This window comes from Schistocerca piceifrons, chromosome 11 (genome assembly GCF_021461385.2).
Source record: "Schistocerca piceifrons isolate TAMUIC-IGC-003096 chromosome 11, iqSchPice1.1, whole genome shotgun sequence".
Lineage (NCBI taxonomy): Eukaryota > Metazoa > Arthropoda > Insecta > Orthoptera > Acrididae > Schistocerca > Schistocerca piceifrons.
In genome coordinates this window covers 92368210-92383595 of record NC_060148.1, presented here as the reverse complement: position 1 = coordinate 92383595, position 15386 = coordinate 92368210, and the positions used below count along the sequence as shown (strand labels likewise).

The window sequence follows — 15386 nt, the reverse complement described above, 5'->3', positions numbered from 1 at the left end:
TTTGTTGTATAGGAGATCTCCATGTCTTTTGTTTTCTTGGACATTTTCTTAGAGATGTTGACATTATCTTCAGGTTATTCTGCTTACATAGTTCGACGAGCCTTGTACCATTTTTATTGGTAAATTTATGTGCAGGATACTTGCCTACGGTTTTTTGGTGGATTTTCTCTCTACCAATTTGGGCATTAAAATCGCCGAGTAGAACTTTTGTATCATCTTTTGGAATCTTGGCCATTATATTCTCCAAATTTTCCCAGAACTTTTCTGTTTCTATGGGGTTTTTCTTGTTGTCTCCGTTTGTGGGAGCATGAACATTAACCATTGTGTATGTTTTGTTGGCACATTGTAAGCGCATCGTCATTATCCTATTATTTACGGGAGTAACTTTCTTGATGGAGCTGAGCACGCTCTTGTGTATGATAAACGCCATCCCGAGATGGGGGGCTCCTCTTCCGATTCGTTTATCCGTCTTGCTCTTAAAGATGCGATAGTTGCCATAATCTGATGTTTCTTCATCTGTAAAACGTGTCTCCTGTAAAGCTAGTATTACTATCTTTTGCTTTTCAAGTTCTGTTGTAAGGTTTAGAAGTTTTCCTGGTTGGATTAATGTATTTATGTTAAAGGTTCCAATGTACGTAGGTGTTTTAAGTGGAAGTTTGCCAGAGAGCTCCGACTTTCTCTGGTGTAATCGTGTAAGTCCAGGTTCCCCAGAATCCGAATTCCTGGTTGCCATCTGTTGATGGGTGGATTGGTTACCACCTGGGGTAATGTTGTTATTACTTGCTTGTTATTACTTGCTTGTAATCAAGTTGGTCCAGTGTTTCCACTGGGTGTTTAGAACCAGGGATTGTTAGTTCCTGGCGCATTATGACCAGCCGCACATTGTGTGAACAGACGCTGACCAGGATGCCGATGGTTCCCACTTCAGACGCGTCCTGGATTTGGGTGTTGACAGTGCTTATTGTAATGGCGGCACTTACTCGCCATGACACAGCAACGTCTTCGGGTTCTGTGGTTTTTGAATGAGTGTGACCCTTGCCAAAAGTCACCCTCCCACACCCTCGTGATGCTGCCGCCTCTTGTTGATTTATGGAGTAGTTACATTATACGGCGACATATTTGTGAACATCGCTGTAAAAGCTGCGTGTACTGTGAAAATTATTGGTCCAAAGTGTTCTCTCTGTGTTAACCACGTGACGTATATTTTTATCGTCAAGTGACATATTTTTTAAAAAAAAGCTTCAGAGCGCACCTGAATTACTTCAAGATAAAGGCGAAATTGCTTAAGGTGAAGACGTAATCAAAATACTTGTAAATTTTCACTGGATCCTCTGTGCTCCAGCCTTTCGAAACATGTTGAGGTATGCCTGGTATGGATCCAAGTTGGGTGATTAAAAGACAGTACTTCGTAACGTCAATAATTTTTCGAACTTGATGGAGAAACTATGTTAATGTAGAAGGGTAGCATTTATATTTTGTCCATGGAGCGAAAACACTTTGTATTGTACGTGTTTGTATGACGGTTAGACCAAAAAATGTACATCTCGGAACGAAAAATAAATTTCTGTGATTGTCGCACAACCAATATGAATACCATGATTTCGTTCTTGATGCCCAGTCGCTTAATCGCTATTTTTAAACTGTTAATTATTACAATTTATAAATAAAAAATACTTAAAACCAGATGGACAACGATTCCAAATGAAAAAAAGAATGACAGGAAGACAATATAACAAATAAGAAGGTTAATACGATTGTTAAAATGACGTGGCAAAGGATCAGATGGTTCAAAAACATTAAATTTGAACCAAATAACAAAAGAATAATAATGGTGGAAAAGACTTACAGCAATGTCAATAATTTGGGCCTACCACCTTCTGCCGGCCGGAGTGGCCGTGCGGTTCTAGGCGCTACAGTCTTGAACCGAGCGACCGCTACAGTCGCATGTTCGAATCCTGCCTCGGGCATGGGTGTGTGTGGTGTCCTTAGGTTAGTTAGGTTTAATTAGTTCTAAGTTCTAGGCGACTGATGACCTCAGAAGTTAAGTCGCATAGTGCTCAGAGCCATTTGAACCATTTTTTTACCACCTTCCCGTTTACGCGGGTAGTATGCTATCCTTTACGCTATGACAGCAATCTGAAGCGTGGTGTTCATTATAATGCTCTAGATTAGCAGACTAAATTTTGTTTGGTCATTTCGTTTAATGGCTTCAGTGTACAATACTACACTAATCGTTACAAAAATTCGAGGCCCATCCAAGGGACCTCTCCTTGTGAGTTCGACTTATGGCTGTCCTGAAATAATTTGCACAGTCGCTGTTGCTCCTGCAGGTAATGCCTGCTCTCGCTACGGGTGTCTACTTTTTGTTTGAAAATATCGACGTATGGAGTGGAATGTGGAGAGGGTATTAAAGCTGATAAGAGTTTTATCGTAAATGGGTATGTTTGTGGGCTCCTACAAACTCCAATTAAAAAACCAATTTGAAAAGATTAGACGCTTGGCGGGAAATGAGTGAGTCGTTAGAAAGAAATGTACACGATATGGAAAACAAAATGGAGTCTTTACTGACATCTTTTTGCAGTGAAAAAAAAAACTGGAAGCTGCCATTAACTCTTTGAAGAGCGGGAATCATTGTAACCCACAACATATGTAAATGCTTTGAAAGGGCGGTGGTCACAGTGGCCAACCACACATTTTTCTGTTTACCGCCCACGGGCGGCAGTACTCTCAACTAACCAATTAATTGTTGACTTTGAGTTTCATTAGATGGCACGAGAATCACAGTGAATTACTTACGGCACGAGCTGATATTTCGTGCATGGTTGATGTTGTCCGTGGAAGTTTCATGCATTTCTCTTTGTAGCTTTTCTTCGTACGGCTATTTTTAGTAGCAATTCTTTATACACTGCAGCGCCAAAGAAACTGGTATAGGCATGCGTATCCAAAAATACAGAGACATGTAAACAGGCAAAATATGGCGCTGCGGTCGGCGACGCATATATCAAGACAAGTGTATGGCGCAGTTGTTAGATCGGTTACTGCTGCTACAATGGCAGGTTATCAAAATTTAAGTGAGTCTGAACGTGGTGTTATAATCGGCGCACGAGCGATGGGTCACAGCACCTCCGAGGTAGGGACGAATTGGGGATTTTCCCGCACGATCATTTCACGAGTGCACTGTGAATATAAGGAATCCGGTAAAACATCACATCTCCGACATCGATGCGGCCGGAAAAAAACATCCTGCAAGAACGGGACCAATGACGACTGAAGAGAATCGTTCAATGTGACGGAAGTGCAACCCTTCCGCAAATTGCTGCAGATTGCAGTGCTGGGCCATCAACAAGTGTCAGCGTGCGAATCAATCAATGAAACATCATCGATATGGGCTTTCGGAGCCGAAGACCCACTCGTGTACACTTGATGGCTGCACGACAGAAAGCTTTACGCCTCGCCTGGGCCTGTCAACATTGACATTGGATTGTTGATGACTGGAAACGCGTTGCCTGGTCTAGCGAGCCACGGTTCGAATTGTATCGACCGGATGGACGTGTACCGGTATAGAGAAAACCTCATGAATCTATGGACTCTGCATGTCAGCAGGGGAACGTTCAAGCTGGTGGAGGCTCTGTAATGTTCTGGGGCTTGTGCAGTTGGAGTGATATGGGGCCCCTGATACGTCTAGATACGACTCTGACATGTGACACGTACGTAAGCGTCCTGCCTGATCACCTCCATCCATTCGTGTCCGTTGTGCATTCCGGCGGACTTGGTCAATTCCAGCAGGACAATTCTACACCCCACACGTCCAGAATTGCCACAGACTGCCTCCAGGAGCACTCTTCTGAGTTTAAACACTTCCGTTGGCCACCAAACTCCCCATACATGAACATTATTGAGCCATATCCGGGACGCCTTGAAACGTTCTGTTCAGAAGAGATCTCCACCCCCTCGCACTCTTACGGATTTGTAGGCACCCCTGCAAGATTCATGGTGTCAATCCCTTCCAGCACTGCTTCACTCATTACTCGAGTTCATGCCACGTCAGGTTGCGGCACTTCTGCGTGCTCGCGGGGGCCCTATACGATATTAGGCAGGTGTACCAGTTTCTTTGGCCCTTCAGATGTGTAGATGATACGGAGATATTTCTTAATATGCTATGTTCTTTTGTATTATTATAGTATAATTACTTCATGAGTTGTTCACAATGGTGCCATGTATCAAACACATATTCAAATCCTAATTTATTGTAAATAGCAATTAACGAAGTAAAGGTTGCTAACGTTGGGCCGGCTCGATTTCTCAGAGAATACCGTGAACAGACGCACACTAGCGGCTACTTCGTGTACCCAATGTTGCCAGAGATTCGCTATCATAGTGGAGAGTTGTTCCAAGGCGACACAAAGCAACTATGAAAAGTTAAGATTTGCATTAAGTTCTTGTAATTGACTAGTACTCATGAATGAAACGTCATAGTGACACGGTAATGGCGATTAAATTTCTGGAGCCGTCACTGAAAAGTACAAGCAGTTCACGTCATTTTGTCGTATTCGCAATATGAAGTTACGTGCCTTTGGACGCAGACTAGTATTATTCAGCGATGCAGTTCCTTCGAAAGATCCACCACGAATTTTGTGTAATCTCAGGCTAAGTAGGCCACTATGAACAAAATTTAAGTAATGCTTTTCATTTTGATAGTCAAACGTGACTCCTGTTTTTGTCTTCGAAGGGGACATTTCTACTTTTAGCCTCCTTGGTTATGAACACATATTATTCGGTTTCAGATGCCGACAAAAACACTTTTAGATACAAAAAAAAGGATGAAATGCATTGATAGTTATTTAGATGAGTGTAGCCATCACACTATAGCCCATTCACGGGAACTTCCTGTTCCAATGAAGGAAACCAGGCTACCAGATTGGACCGATGACACATGTTAATACTTTTCAAATACTTCATTAACAGTGCATATTTATGACTTCCGTTTCCGCTATAGTCAAATGTAAAAGATGATGTTCAAGGTACATTGAACATAAAATATTTATCGCAATATCCTAGGATTTTATGACACATTTTCTGTAGGTGAACCATCGATAACAACCTTTCCCTAAACGTTATGGATGGCCGTGAGGCGATGGCCAAATGCCAATAAAGGAAAAAATCATTTCCCGTGACTTATGGCAGTTCAGTGTAGTAATGGGTGGCGTTATTTCACTGCGAACAAGCATCAACAATCAACATTTTAACACTAAGGTGTCTACACACGTAACTGCATGTCTGATAAGCACGCATGATCATGCGTTTTGCACAAGCATGCACAAATCGCTCATGACTCCATACGGTTTAAGGATGCATGTACAAGCATCATTTCTTACGCGAAATATGTCAAGTCGAAGGACGATGTCCTTGCATGATTGGTCATGATAGCGAATGAATTTGCAGAGAGGTCGAATTTTCCGCATTGTGCTAACTACGTTAATAGAAAACATGGGAAGAAAGTTCCTTTGGCTGCGACTGGCTCATTTGTTTCTAACTGCAAACATACATACAGTAACGTTCTACTTGCCACAGCAGACGCCAAATGGAAGAATATCGCGCAGAGGTGTTCTTCGGAACGAAGGCTTTTTTTTATGCTTTTACTTTTAGGACTGATATCCTTACATCATTCTTTTTTTCTTTTCCGTACAGAATTTGAGCCAGCCGTAACAAAACTGTTCCGGTGAGCAAAGATACTCGTATAGGAGACAAGCGAGATACCCTCAGACTTCTAGAAGAATATAATATGTACTTCCAATTCCAATCAAAGCGAGTGCTAATAGGTGTGAATATCACCGAACTACGAGTTTAATAAGTCACGGGTGCAAAATACTGACACGAATTCTTTACAGGCGAATGGAAAAACTGGCAGAAGCCGACCACGGGGAAGATCAGTTTGGATTCCGTAGAAATGTTGGAACACGCGAGGCAATACTGATACTACGACTTATCTTAGAAGATGGGTTAAGGAAAGGCAAACCTAAATTTCTGGTATTTGTACACTTAGAGAAAGCTTTTGACAATGTTGACTGGAATACTTTCAAATTCTGATGATGGCAGGGACAAAATACAGGGAACGAAAGGCTATTTATAATTTGTGCAGAAACCAGATGACCGTTATAAGAGCCGCGCTGGCCGTGCGGTTCTAGGCGCTCCAGTCCGGAGCCGCTGCTGCTGCTACGGTCGCAGGTTCGAATCCTGCCTCGGGCATGGGTGTGTGTGATGTCCTTAGGTTAGTTAGGTTTAAGTAGTTCTAAGTTCTAGGGGACTGATGACCACAGCAGTTGAGTCCCATAGTGCTCAGAGCCATTTGAACCATTTGAAGTTATAAGAGTCGAGGGCCATGAAAGGGAAGCAGTGGTTGGGAAGGGAGTGAAACAGGGTGTAGCCTATCCCCGATGTTGTTCGGTCTGTGTACTGAGCCAGCAGCAAAAGAAACAAAAGAAAAATTTGTAGTAGGAATTGAAATCCATGGAGAAGAAATAAGAACCTTCAGGTTTGCCGACACCATTGCTATTTTGCCAGAGACAGCGAAGGACCTGGAAAAGCAGTTGAACGGAGTGGACAGTATCTTGAAAGGAGGGCATAAGATGAACGAAAACGAGGATAATGGAATGTAGTCGAATTAAGTCTGGTGATGATGAGGGAATTAGATTAGGAAATGAGACACTTAAAGTAGTAGACGACTTTTGCTATTTGGGAAGCAAAATAACTGATGATGGTCGAAGTAGAGAGAATATGAATGTATGGCTATGACAATGAAAGCGTTTCTGAAGAAGATAAACTTTTTTTTAACATCACGTATAAGTTTAAGGGTCAGAAAGTCTTTTCTGAAAGTATTTGTACGGAGTGTACCCCTAGGCGCGCAGTCCGGAACCGCGCGACTGCTACGGTCGCAGGTTCGAATCCTGCCTCGGACATGGATGTGTGTGATGTCCTTAGGTTAGTTGGGTTTAAGAAGTTCTAAGTTCTAGGGGACTGATGACCACAGATGTTAAGTCCCATAGTGCTCAGAGCCATTTGAACCATTTTTTTGGAGTGTACCCAAGTATGTAAGTGAAACATGAAGGGTAAATAGTTGACAAGAAGAGAACAGAAGCTTTTGAAATGTGGTGCTACAGAAGAATGCTGAAGATTGGGTAGATGACGCAATTGATGAGGAGGTATTTTAATATAATTGGGAAGAAGGGGAATTTTTGGCACAACTTGACTAGAAGAAGGGATCAGTTGGTAGGACACGTTTGGGGCACAAAGCGATTACTAATTTAGTACTGGAAGAAAGCGTGGAGGGTAAAAATCGTACAGGAAGACCAATAGATAATAGATTCAGAAGGATGTAGGGTGCAGTAGTTACTCGAAGATAAAGAGGCTTGCACAGGATAGAGTGGCACGGAGAGCTGCATGAAATCAGTCTCAGGGGTGAAGACCACAACAGCAGCAAGAACATAGTATTTTGTCCTCGGTAAACTGATCTTTTTTTATTACTACATCTTCCTATGCTGCAGGATACGAGGGTCATTCCAAAACAAATGCACACTATTTTTGTAAAAATACAGTATTTATTCTGCATGTGTGAAAGTTTTACAGTGTGTAGATACATCCTTCCCGCTTGTTTTCAAACTTAGTTCAACCTGTTCCCGTGAGTGGCGCCGTCACAGCATGTCTTCAAGATGGCTGCTACACTTCACGTTCGTCACAAGCAACGTGCTGTCATAGAATTCCTGTGCTGTGAAAACGAGACAGTGGGAAACATCCACAAGAGGTTGAAAAAGGTGTACGGATATGCTGCTGTCGATCGCAGTACAGTCAATCGGTGGGCAAGGAGGTTACGTGATGAAAGCGGGCACGGCAATGTTGAGGACTGTCCTCGCAGCGGCAGGCCTCGTACTGCACATACTCTCCAGACAGTGTGCAGAGAGTTGGTGACTGCTGACAGACGCATCACAGTGAACGAATTGTCACGCTACGTTGGGATAGGGGAAGGAAGTGTTTGCAGAATACTGAAAGTGTTGGCGTTAAAAAAGGTTTGTGCCAGGTGGGTTCCCAGGATGTTGACAGTGGCTCACAAAGAAACAAGAAAAACGGTACGCAGCGAACTTTTGGAACAGTACGAGAATGGTGGAGATGAATTTCTTGGAAGAATTGTGACAGGTGATGAAACGTGGCTTCATCATTTTTCACCAGAGACGAAGAGGCAATCAGTGGAGTGGCATCATCCAAATTCACCCAAGAACAAAAAAATTCAAAACCACACCTTGTGCCGGAAAAGTTATGGCTACGGTGTTTTTCGATTCCGAAGGACTCTTGATTGTGGACATCGTGCCAAGTGGAACCACCACAAATTCTGATGCATAGGTGACGACACTGAAGAAACTTCAAGCTGACTGAGTCGCGTTCACCACATCGGCAAAAGCAGGACTTTTTGCTGTTGCACGACAATGCACGGCCACATGTCAGTCAAAAACCCGTGGAAGCGATCAAAAAACTGGCTCCATGTGACTATCATGTCTTTGGGAAACTGAAAGACTCTCTTCGTGGAACAAGGTTTGAAGATGATGACTCCCTTGTGCTAAAACAGGTTGGTCCAGAATTTTACCGTGCGGGTATACAGGCGCTGGTTCCAAGAAGGCGTAAGGCTGTTGAGAGGGATGGAAATTATGTGGAGAAATATAGTTCCTAATGGATGTATATACACACTGTAACTTTCAAACATGTAGAATAAAAGACTGAGATTTTCACTCTGTAGCGGAGTGTGTGGTGATATGAAACTTCCTGGCGGATTAAAACTGTGTGCCGGCCCGAGACTCGAACTCGGGACCTTTGCCTTTCGCGGGCAAGTACTCTGTAAAATGAGATACCCACACACGTCTCACACCCCGTCCTCACAGCTTTACTTCTGCCAGTACCTCGTCTCCTACCTTCCAAACTTTACAGAAGCTCTCCTGCGAACTTTGTAGTGAGGACAGGGCGTGCGTCGTGCTTGGGTAACTCAGTTGGCACAGCACTTGCCCGCGAAAGCCAAAGGTCCCGAGTTCGAGTCTCGGTCCGGCACACAGTTTTAATCTGCCAGGAAGTTTCATGTAGAATAAAAGATTAATTTTTTAAAAAATATTGTGCATTTCTTTTGGAGTGACCCTCGTAAATTGCTTTATATTTAAGAAGAAGATCATACGCATCAGCCCTACTTCTTTTTATCGTGATATTCCACAGGAAAGCCTGACTTTCGTAGTGCCGGAATGAATTCTTGCAGCGATTCGCGGCTGATATGTTTCAGATCACTACAGATGACTTCCTAGCATTAGTACACACGCTCAATCGTGCGTACCCTGTATGCTCGCGCAAGCTTACATAACTGAAATCCGATCGAGCATCGAGCAGTTTGTACATTACTCGTATTGCACACACTCTAGTACGGTTGAGCAAAACGCCTGACCGTGTGTGCTTGTCAAGCACGCAGTTACGTGTGTAGCCTCCTTTAAACACACAAATAACAAAAAAAGATAAAGAGAAAAACGTCCGCAGACAAGCACAACAATGAAGGCAAGAGAACGAGCAGTCTTTATTGTCCAGAAGGCATGCAGGAAGGAAGTTTATTAACAGCAAGGACTGAACAACGAGAACAGAAGGAGATGCGTTCGCCGCCGCTCACCTCTTCTTGGCGCCGCCGGCTACCGAAGGCTCCACCACCAGCGACGACCCCTGGAAGTTGTAGCCTGCAACACACCACACACGTCCGTCACTAAAACCACATTCTACACTGAAGCGCCATCAAATTGCTACAAACATGCGTATTCAAATACAGGGATACATAAACAGGTAGAATACGGCGGTGCGGTTGGCAATGCCTATACGGGGTGGTCCATTGATCGTGACCGGGCCAAGTATCTCACGAAATAAGCGTCAAACGAAAAAACTTCAAACAACGAAACTCGTCTAGCTTCAAAGGGGAAACCAGATGGCGCTATGGTTGGCCCGCTGGATGGCGCTGCCATGGGTCAAACGGATATCAACTGCGTTTTTTAAATAGGAACCCCCATTTTTATTACATATTCGTGTAGTACGTAAAGAAATATGAATGTTTTAGTTGCACTTCTTTTTTCGTTTTGTGACAGATGGCGCTGTAAGTCACAAACGTATAAGTACGAGATATCACGTAACATTCCGCCAGTGCGGACGGTATTTGCTTCGTGATACAGTATCCGTGTTAAAATGGACCTGTAGCGACGCTGCCGCGCGCTAATTCAAGCTCGCCGGTGTGTGTGTGTGTGTGTGTGTGTGTGTGTGTGTGTGTGTCAGTGCAGTGCTGTGCGGTCGTAATTACTGTACACGACGTTTGTGTAGTTCCGCGCCCAGCCTCTAGAGGCGCTGTGTTTTCTAGCTTTTATATACGTTCTGTTTATTATTATTATTCCTTGTTTTTTGAGTTAGTTAGTAGTTCCGTGCCTCCTGGCTTGTGTGGACAAGTACTGTTTTCCCTCCAATAACTACTGAAGTTTTCCCAGGATTAAGGATCCTTCTGTAGTGACCGGAAGCAAACTTTGTAACTCCGATCAGTCCATGCATGCCGGGCGTCGTCATATACGCGCTCGCAATAAAGTTATTGTTGCCGAACTGAAGGTCTTTATTCTTCTGAATCACGTTAACCAAAGGTCGGACAACCATCAGTTTAGCTGAACCCCACAGACCGTTTACCAATTGCGGAAAAGGTCGATATCGTGTTGATGTATGGCTATTGTGGTCAAAATGCCCAACGGGCGTGTGCTATGTATGCTGCTCGGTATCCTGGACGACATCATCCAAGTGTCCGGACCGTTCGCAGGATAGTTACGTTATTTAAGGAAACAGGAAATGTTCAGCCACATGTGAAACGTCAACCACGACCTGCAACAAATGATGATGCCCGAGTAGGTGTTTTAGCTGCCGTCGCGGCTAATCCGCACATCAGTAGCAGACAAATTGCGCGAAAACCGGGAATCTCAAAAACGTCGGTGTTAAGAAAGCTATATCAACGTCGATTGCACTCGTACCATCTTTCTATGCACCAAGAATTGCATGGCGGCGACTTTGAACGTCGTGTACAGTTCTGTCACTGGGCACAAGAGAAATTACGGGACGATGACAGACTTTTTTCCACGCGTTCTATTTAGCGACGAAGCGTCATTCACCAACAGCGGTAACGTAAACCGGCATAATATACACTATTGGGCAACGGAAAACCCCACCATGGCTGCGACAAGTGTAACATCAGTGACCTTGGCGGGTTAATGTATGGTGCGGCATTATGGGAGGAAGGATAATTGGCCCCCATTTTATCGATGGCAATCTAAATGATGCAATGTATACTGATTTCCTACGTAGTGTTCTACCGATGTTACTGCAAGATGTTTCACTGCTTGACAGAATGGCGATGTACTTCCATCATGATGGATGTCCGGCACATAGCTCGCGTGCGGTTGAAGCAGTATTGAATGGCATATTTCACGACAGGTGGATTGATCGTCGAAGGACCATACCGTGGCCCACACGTTCACCGGATCTTACGTCCCCGGATTTCTTTCTGTGGGGTAAGTTGAAGAATATTTGCTATCGTGATCCACCGACAACGCATGACAACATGCGCCAGCGCATTGTCAATACATGTGCGAACATTACGGAAGGCGAACTACTCGCTGTTGAGAGGAATATCGTTACACCTATTCCACTGAGGTTGACGGACATCATTTTGAGCGTTTATTGCATTAATGTGATAATTACAGGTAATCACGCTGTAACAGCATGCGTTCTCAGAAATAAGTTCACCACGGTACATGTATCACATTGGAACAACCGAAATAAAATGTTCAGACGTACCTATGTTCTGTATTTTAATTAGAAAACCTCCCTGTTACCATCTGTTCGTCTAAAATTTTGAGCCATATGTTTGTGACTATTACAGCGCCATCTGTCACAAAGCGAAAAAAGTGGTCCAATTAAAACATTCATATTTCTTTACGTACTACACGAATATGTAATAAAAAAGGAGGTTCCTATTTTTAAAAAAACGCGGTTGATATTCGTTTGAGCTATGGCAGCGCCATCTAGCGGGCCAAGCATAGCGCATCTGGTTTACCCCTTAAAGCTAGACAAGTTTCGTACTTTGTAGTTTTTTCGTTTAACGCTTATTTCCTGAAATATTTGGCCCGGTCACGATCAATGGGCCACCCTGTATAAGATAATAAGTGTCTGGCGCAGTTGTTAGGTCTGTTACTGTTGCTAAAATGGTAGGTAATCAAGATTTAAGTGAGTTTCAAGCACGGTGTTGTGGTCGGCGCACGAGCGGTGGGACACAGCACATACGAGGTAGTGACGAAGTGGGTATTTTCCCGTACGCCCATTTCACGACTGTACCATGAATATCAGGAATCCGATAAAACATCAGATCTCCGACATCGCCGCAGCCGGAAAAAGATCCTGCAAGAACGGGTCCAACGACGACTGAAGAGAATCGATCGACAAAACTGCAACCCTTCCGCAAATTGCTGCAGATTTCAATGCTGGGCCATCAACAGGCGTCAGCGTGCGAACCATTCAACGAAACATCACCGATATGAGTTTTCGGAGCCGAAGGCCAACTCGTGTATCCCTGATGACTGCACGGTACAAAAGCTTTACGCCACGCCTGGGCCCGTCTCGTTTCAAATTGTATCGAGCGGATGGACGTGTATGGAGACAACCTCATGAATCCGTGGTCCCTGCATGTCAGCAGGCGACTCTTCAAGTTGGTGGAGGCTCTATAATGGGGTTGTGCGTGTGCACTTCGAGTGCTGTGGGACCTCTGATACGTCTAGATACGACTCTACACCTACGTGATTACTCTGCTATTCACAATAAAGTGCCTGTTAGAGAGCTCTATGAACCATCTTCAAGCTGTCTCTCTACCGTTCCACTCTCGAACGGCGCCCGGGAAAAACAAACACTTAAATTTTTCTGTACGAGCCATGATTTCTGTACTTTTATCGTAATGATCATTTCTCCCTATGTAGATGGGTGCCAACACAATGTTTTCGCAATCGGAGGAGATAACTGGCGACTGAAATTTAAGGAGAAGATCCTGCCGCAACGAAAAACGCCTTTGTTTTAATGACTGCCATTCCAATTCACGTATCATGTCTGTGGCACTATCTCTCCTGTTTCTCGATAATACAAAACGAGCTGCCCTTCTTTGTACTTTTTCGATGTCATCCGTCAGTCCCACCTGATGCGGATCCCACACCGCACAGCAAAACTCCAGAATAGGGCGGACAAGCGTGGTGTAAGCAGTCTCTTAGTAGACCTGTTGCACCTTCTAAGTGTTCTGCCAGTGAATCGCAGTCTTTCATTTGCTTTACCCACAGCATTATCAATGTGATAGTTCCAATTTAGGCTACTTGTAATTGTAATCAGTAAGTATTTAGCTGAATTTACAGCCTTCAGATTTGTGTGACTTATCGCGTAATCAAAATTTAGCGGATTTCTTTTAGTACTGTTGTGAATAACTTCGCACTTTTCATTATTCAGGGTCAATTGCCACTTTCCGCACCATTTAGGTATCATATCTAAGTCATTTTGCAATTCGTTTTGGTCATCTTATGACTTTCAAAGACGGTAAATGACAGCATTATCTGCAAACAATCTAAGAGGGCTATCCAAATTGTCTCCCATGTCGTTAAAATAGAACAGGAACAATAGAGGGCCTGTAACACTTTTCCGTCTATAACTACGAACTGCGACCTTTCCGACAGGAAATCACGAATCCACTCGCACATATGAGGCGATCTCCATAGGCGCGTAGTATGGTTACAAGACGCTTGTGAGGAACGGTGTCGAAAGCCTTCTGGAAATCTAAAAATGTGTAATCGATTTGACATCCCCTGTCATGAGTATAAAAAGGTAGTTGTGTTTCACAAGAACGATATTTTCTGAATCTGTGCTGACTACGTGTCAATAAAGCGTTTTCTTCGAGGTACTTCATAACATTCGAACAAAGTATATGGTCCAAAAACCTACTGCAAATGCACGTTAGTGATAATGGGTCTGTAATTCAGCGGATTACTCCTCTTTCCTTTTTGGGTATTGGTGTGACTTGAGCAATTTTCCAGTCTTTAGGCACGGATATTTCTGTGAGAGAGCGGTTGTAGATAATTGCTAAATATGGAGCAATTTTATCAGCATACTCTGAGAGGAACCTGACTGGTGTACAATCTAGACCTGAGGCCTTGCTTTTATTACGTCATTTAAGCTGCTTTGCTACACCGAGGACATTTACTTCTATGTTTCTCATCTTGGCAGTTGTTCATTGGAATTCAGGGACAATTACTTCGTCTTCTTTGGTGAAGTAGTTTCGGAAAACAGTGTTTAATATCTCTGCTGTAGTGGCCCTGTCAAGGGGTGACTTCAGCGTTGCTATAGCGTAGTGAAGATATTGATTGCGTCTTCCCACTGGTGTGCTGTATGAATGACCAGAATCTCTTTGGGTTTTCTGCCAGGTGACACGTGCGTAAGCAACCTGTATGATCACCAGCATCCATTCACGTTCGTTGTGCATTCCGACAGCTTGGGCAATTCCAGCAGGACAATGCGACGCCCTACATGTCCAGACAGGGTGGCTCCAGGAACACTCTTCTGAGTTTAAACACTGTCGATAGCCACCAATCTCCCCAGACATGAACATTATTAAGCATATCTTGGATGCCATGCAAGAAGAAATCTACACCCCCTCGTATTCTTACGGACTTATGGACAGCCCTGCAACATTCCCTCCAGCACTACTTCAGACATTAGTCGAGTCGATGCCACGTCGTGTTGTGGCACGTCTGCGTGCTCCCGTGGTACTACACGATATAAGGCAGGTGTACCAGTTTATTTGGCTTTTCAGTGTATCATATACACAATCTACCAGAATTCATCTTACACACTTGTAGATGTTGTAGAGCGGACTTAGCAGATCAACTTTTGTAGAGGAATTCATATCCGAAAACGTCATCCAACGACGCGACATAACGTCAAAGTTACAGTTGCCGCCGCCTGTAAATTTATGTACACTTAAAAACGTTACAGCGGAAGTATCTCTCGAATAAAAATAGATATTGAAAAACGACTTTCGCTGGTATGAAAGTAATACAGAGCCTCATGAAAATAAATACTATGAAACATTCTAGAACGTACGCAAATATTAGTTTCAACACAAAACATCTTGAAACTTCCTGGCAGATTAAAACTGTGTGCCGGACCGAGACTCGTACTCGGAACCTTTGCCTTTCGCGGGCAAGTTCTCTACCAACTGAGCTATCCGAGCACGACTCACGCCCCGTCCTCACAGCTTTACTTCCGCC

General features: G+C 43.8%; 1 protein-coding gene across 1 annotated transcript in view; it reads right to left on the bottom strand.

Moving 5' to 3' along the window:
- Positions 1-15386, bottom strand: part of LOC124720039 (insulin-like growth factor 2 mRNA-binding protein 1) — an 858327-nt gene that overhangs the window by 671059 nt on the left and 171882 nt on the right. Inside the window, exon 2 of the mRNA XM_047245294.1 lies at positions 9686-9749. Coding sequence (XP_047101250.1) covers positions 9686-9749 — 64 coding nt within the window. The remainder of the gene's footprint in view (positions 1-9685; positions 9750-15386) is intronic.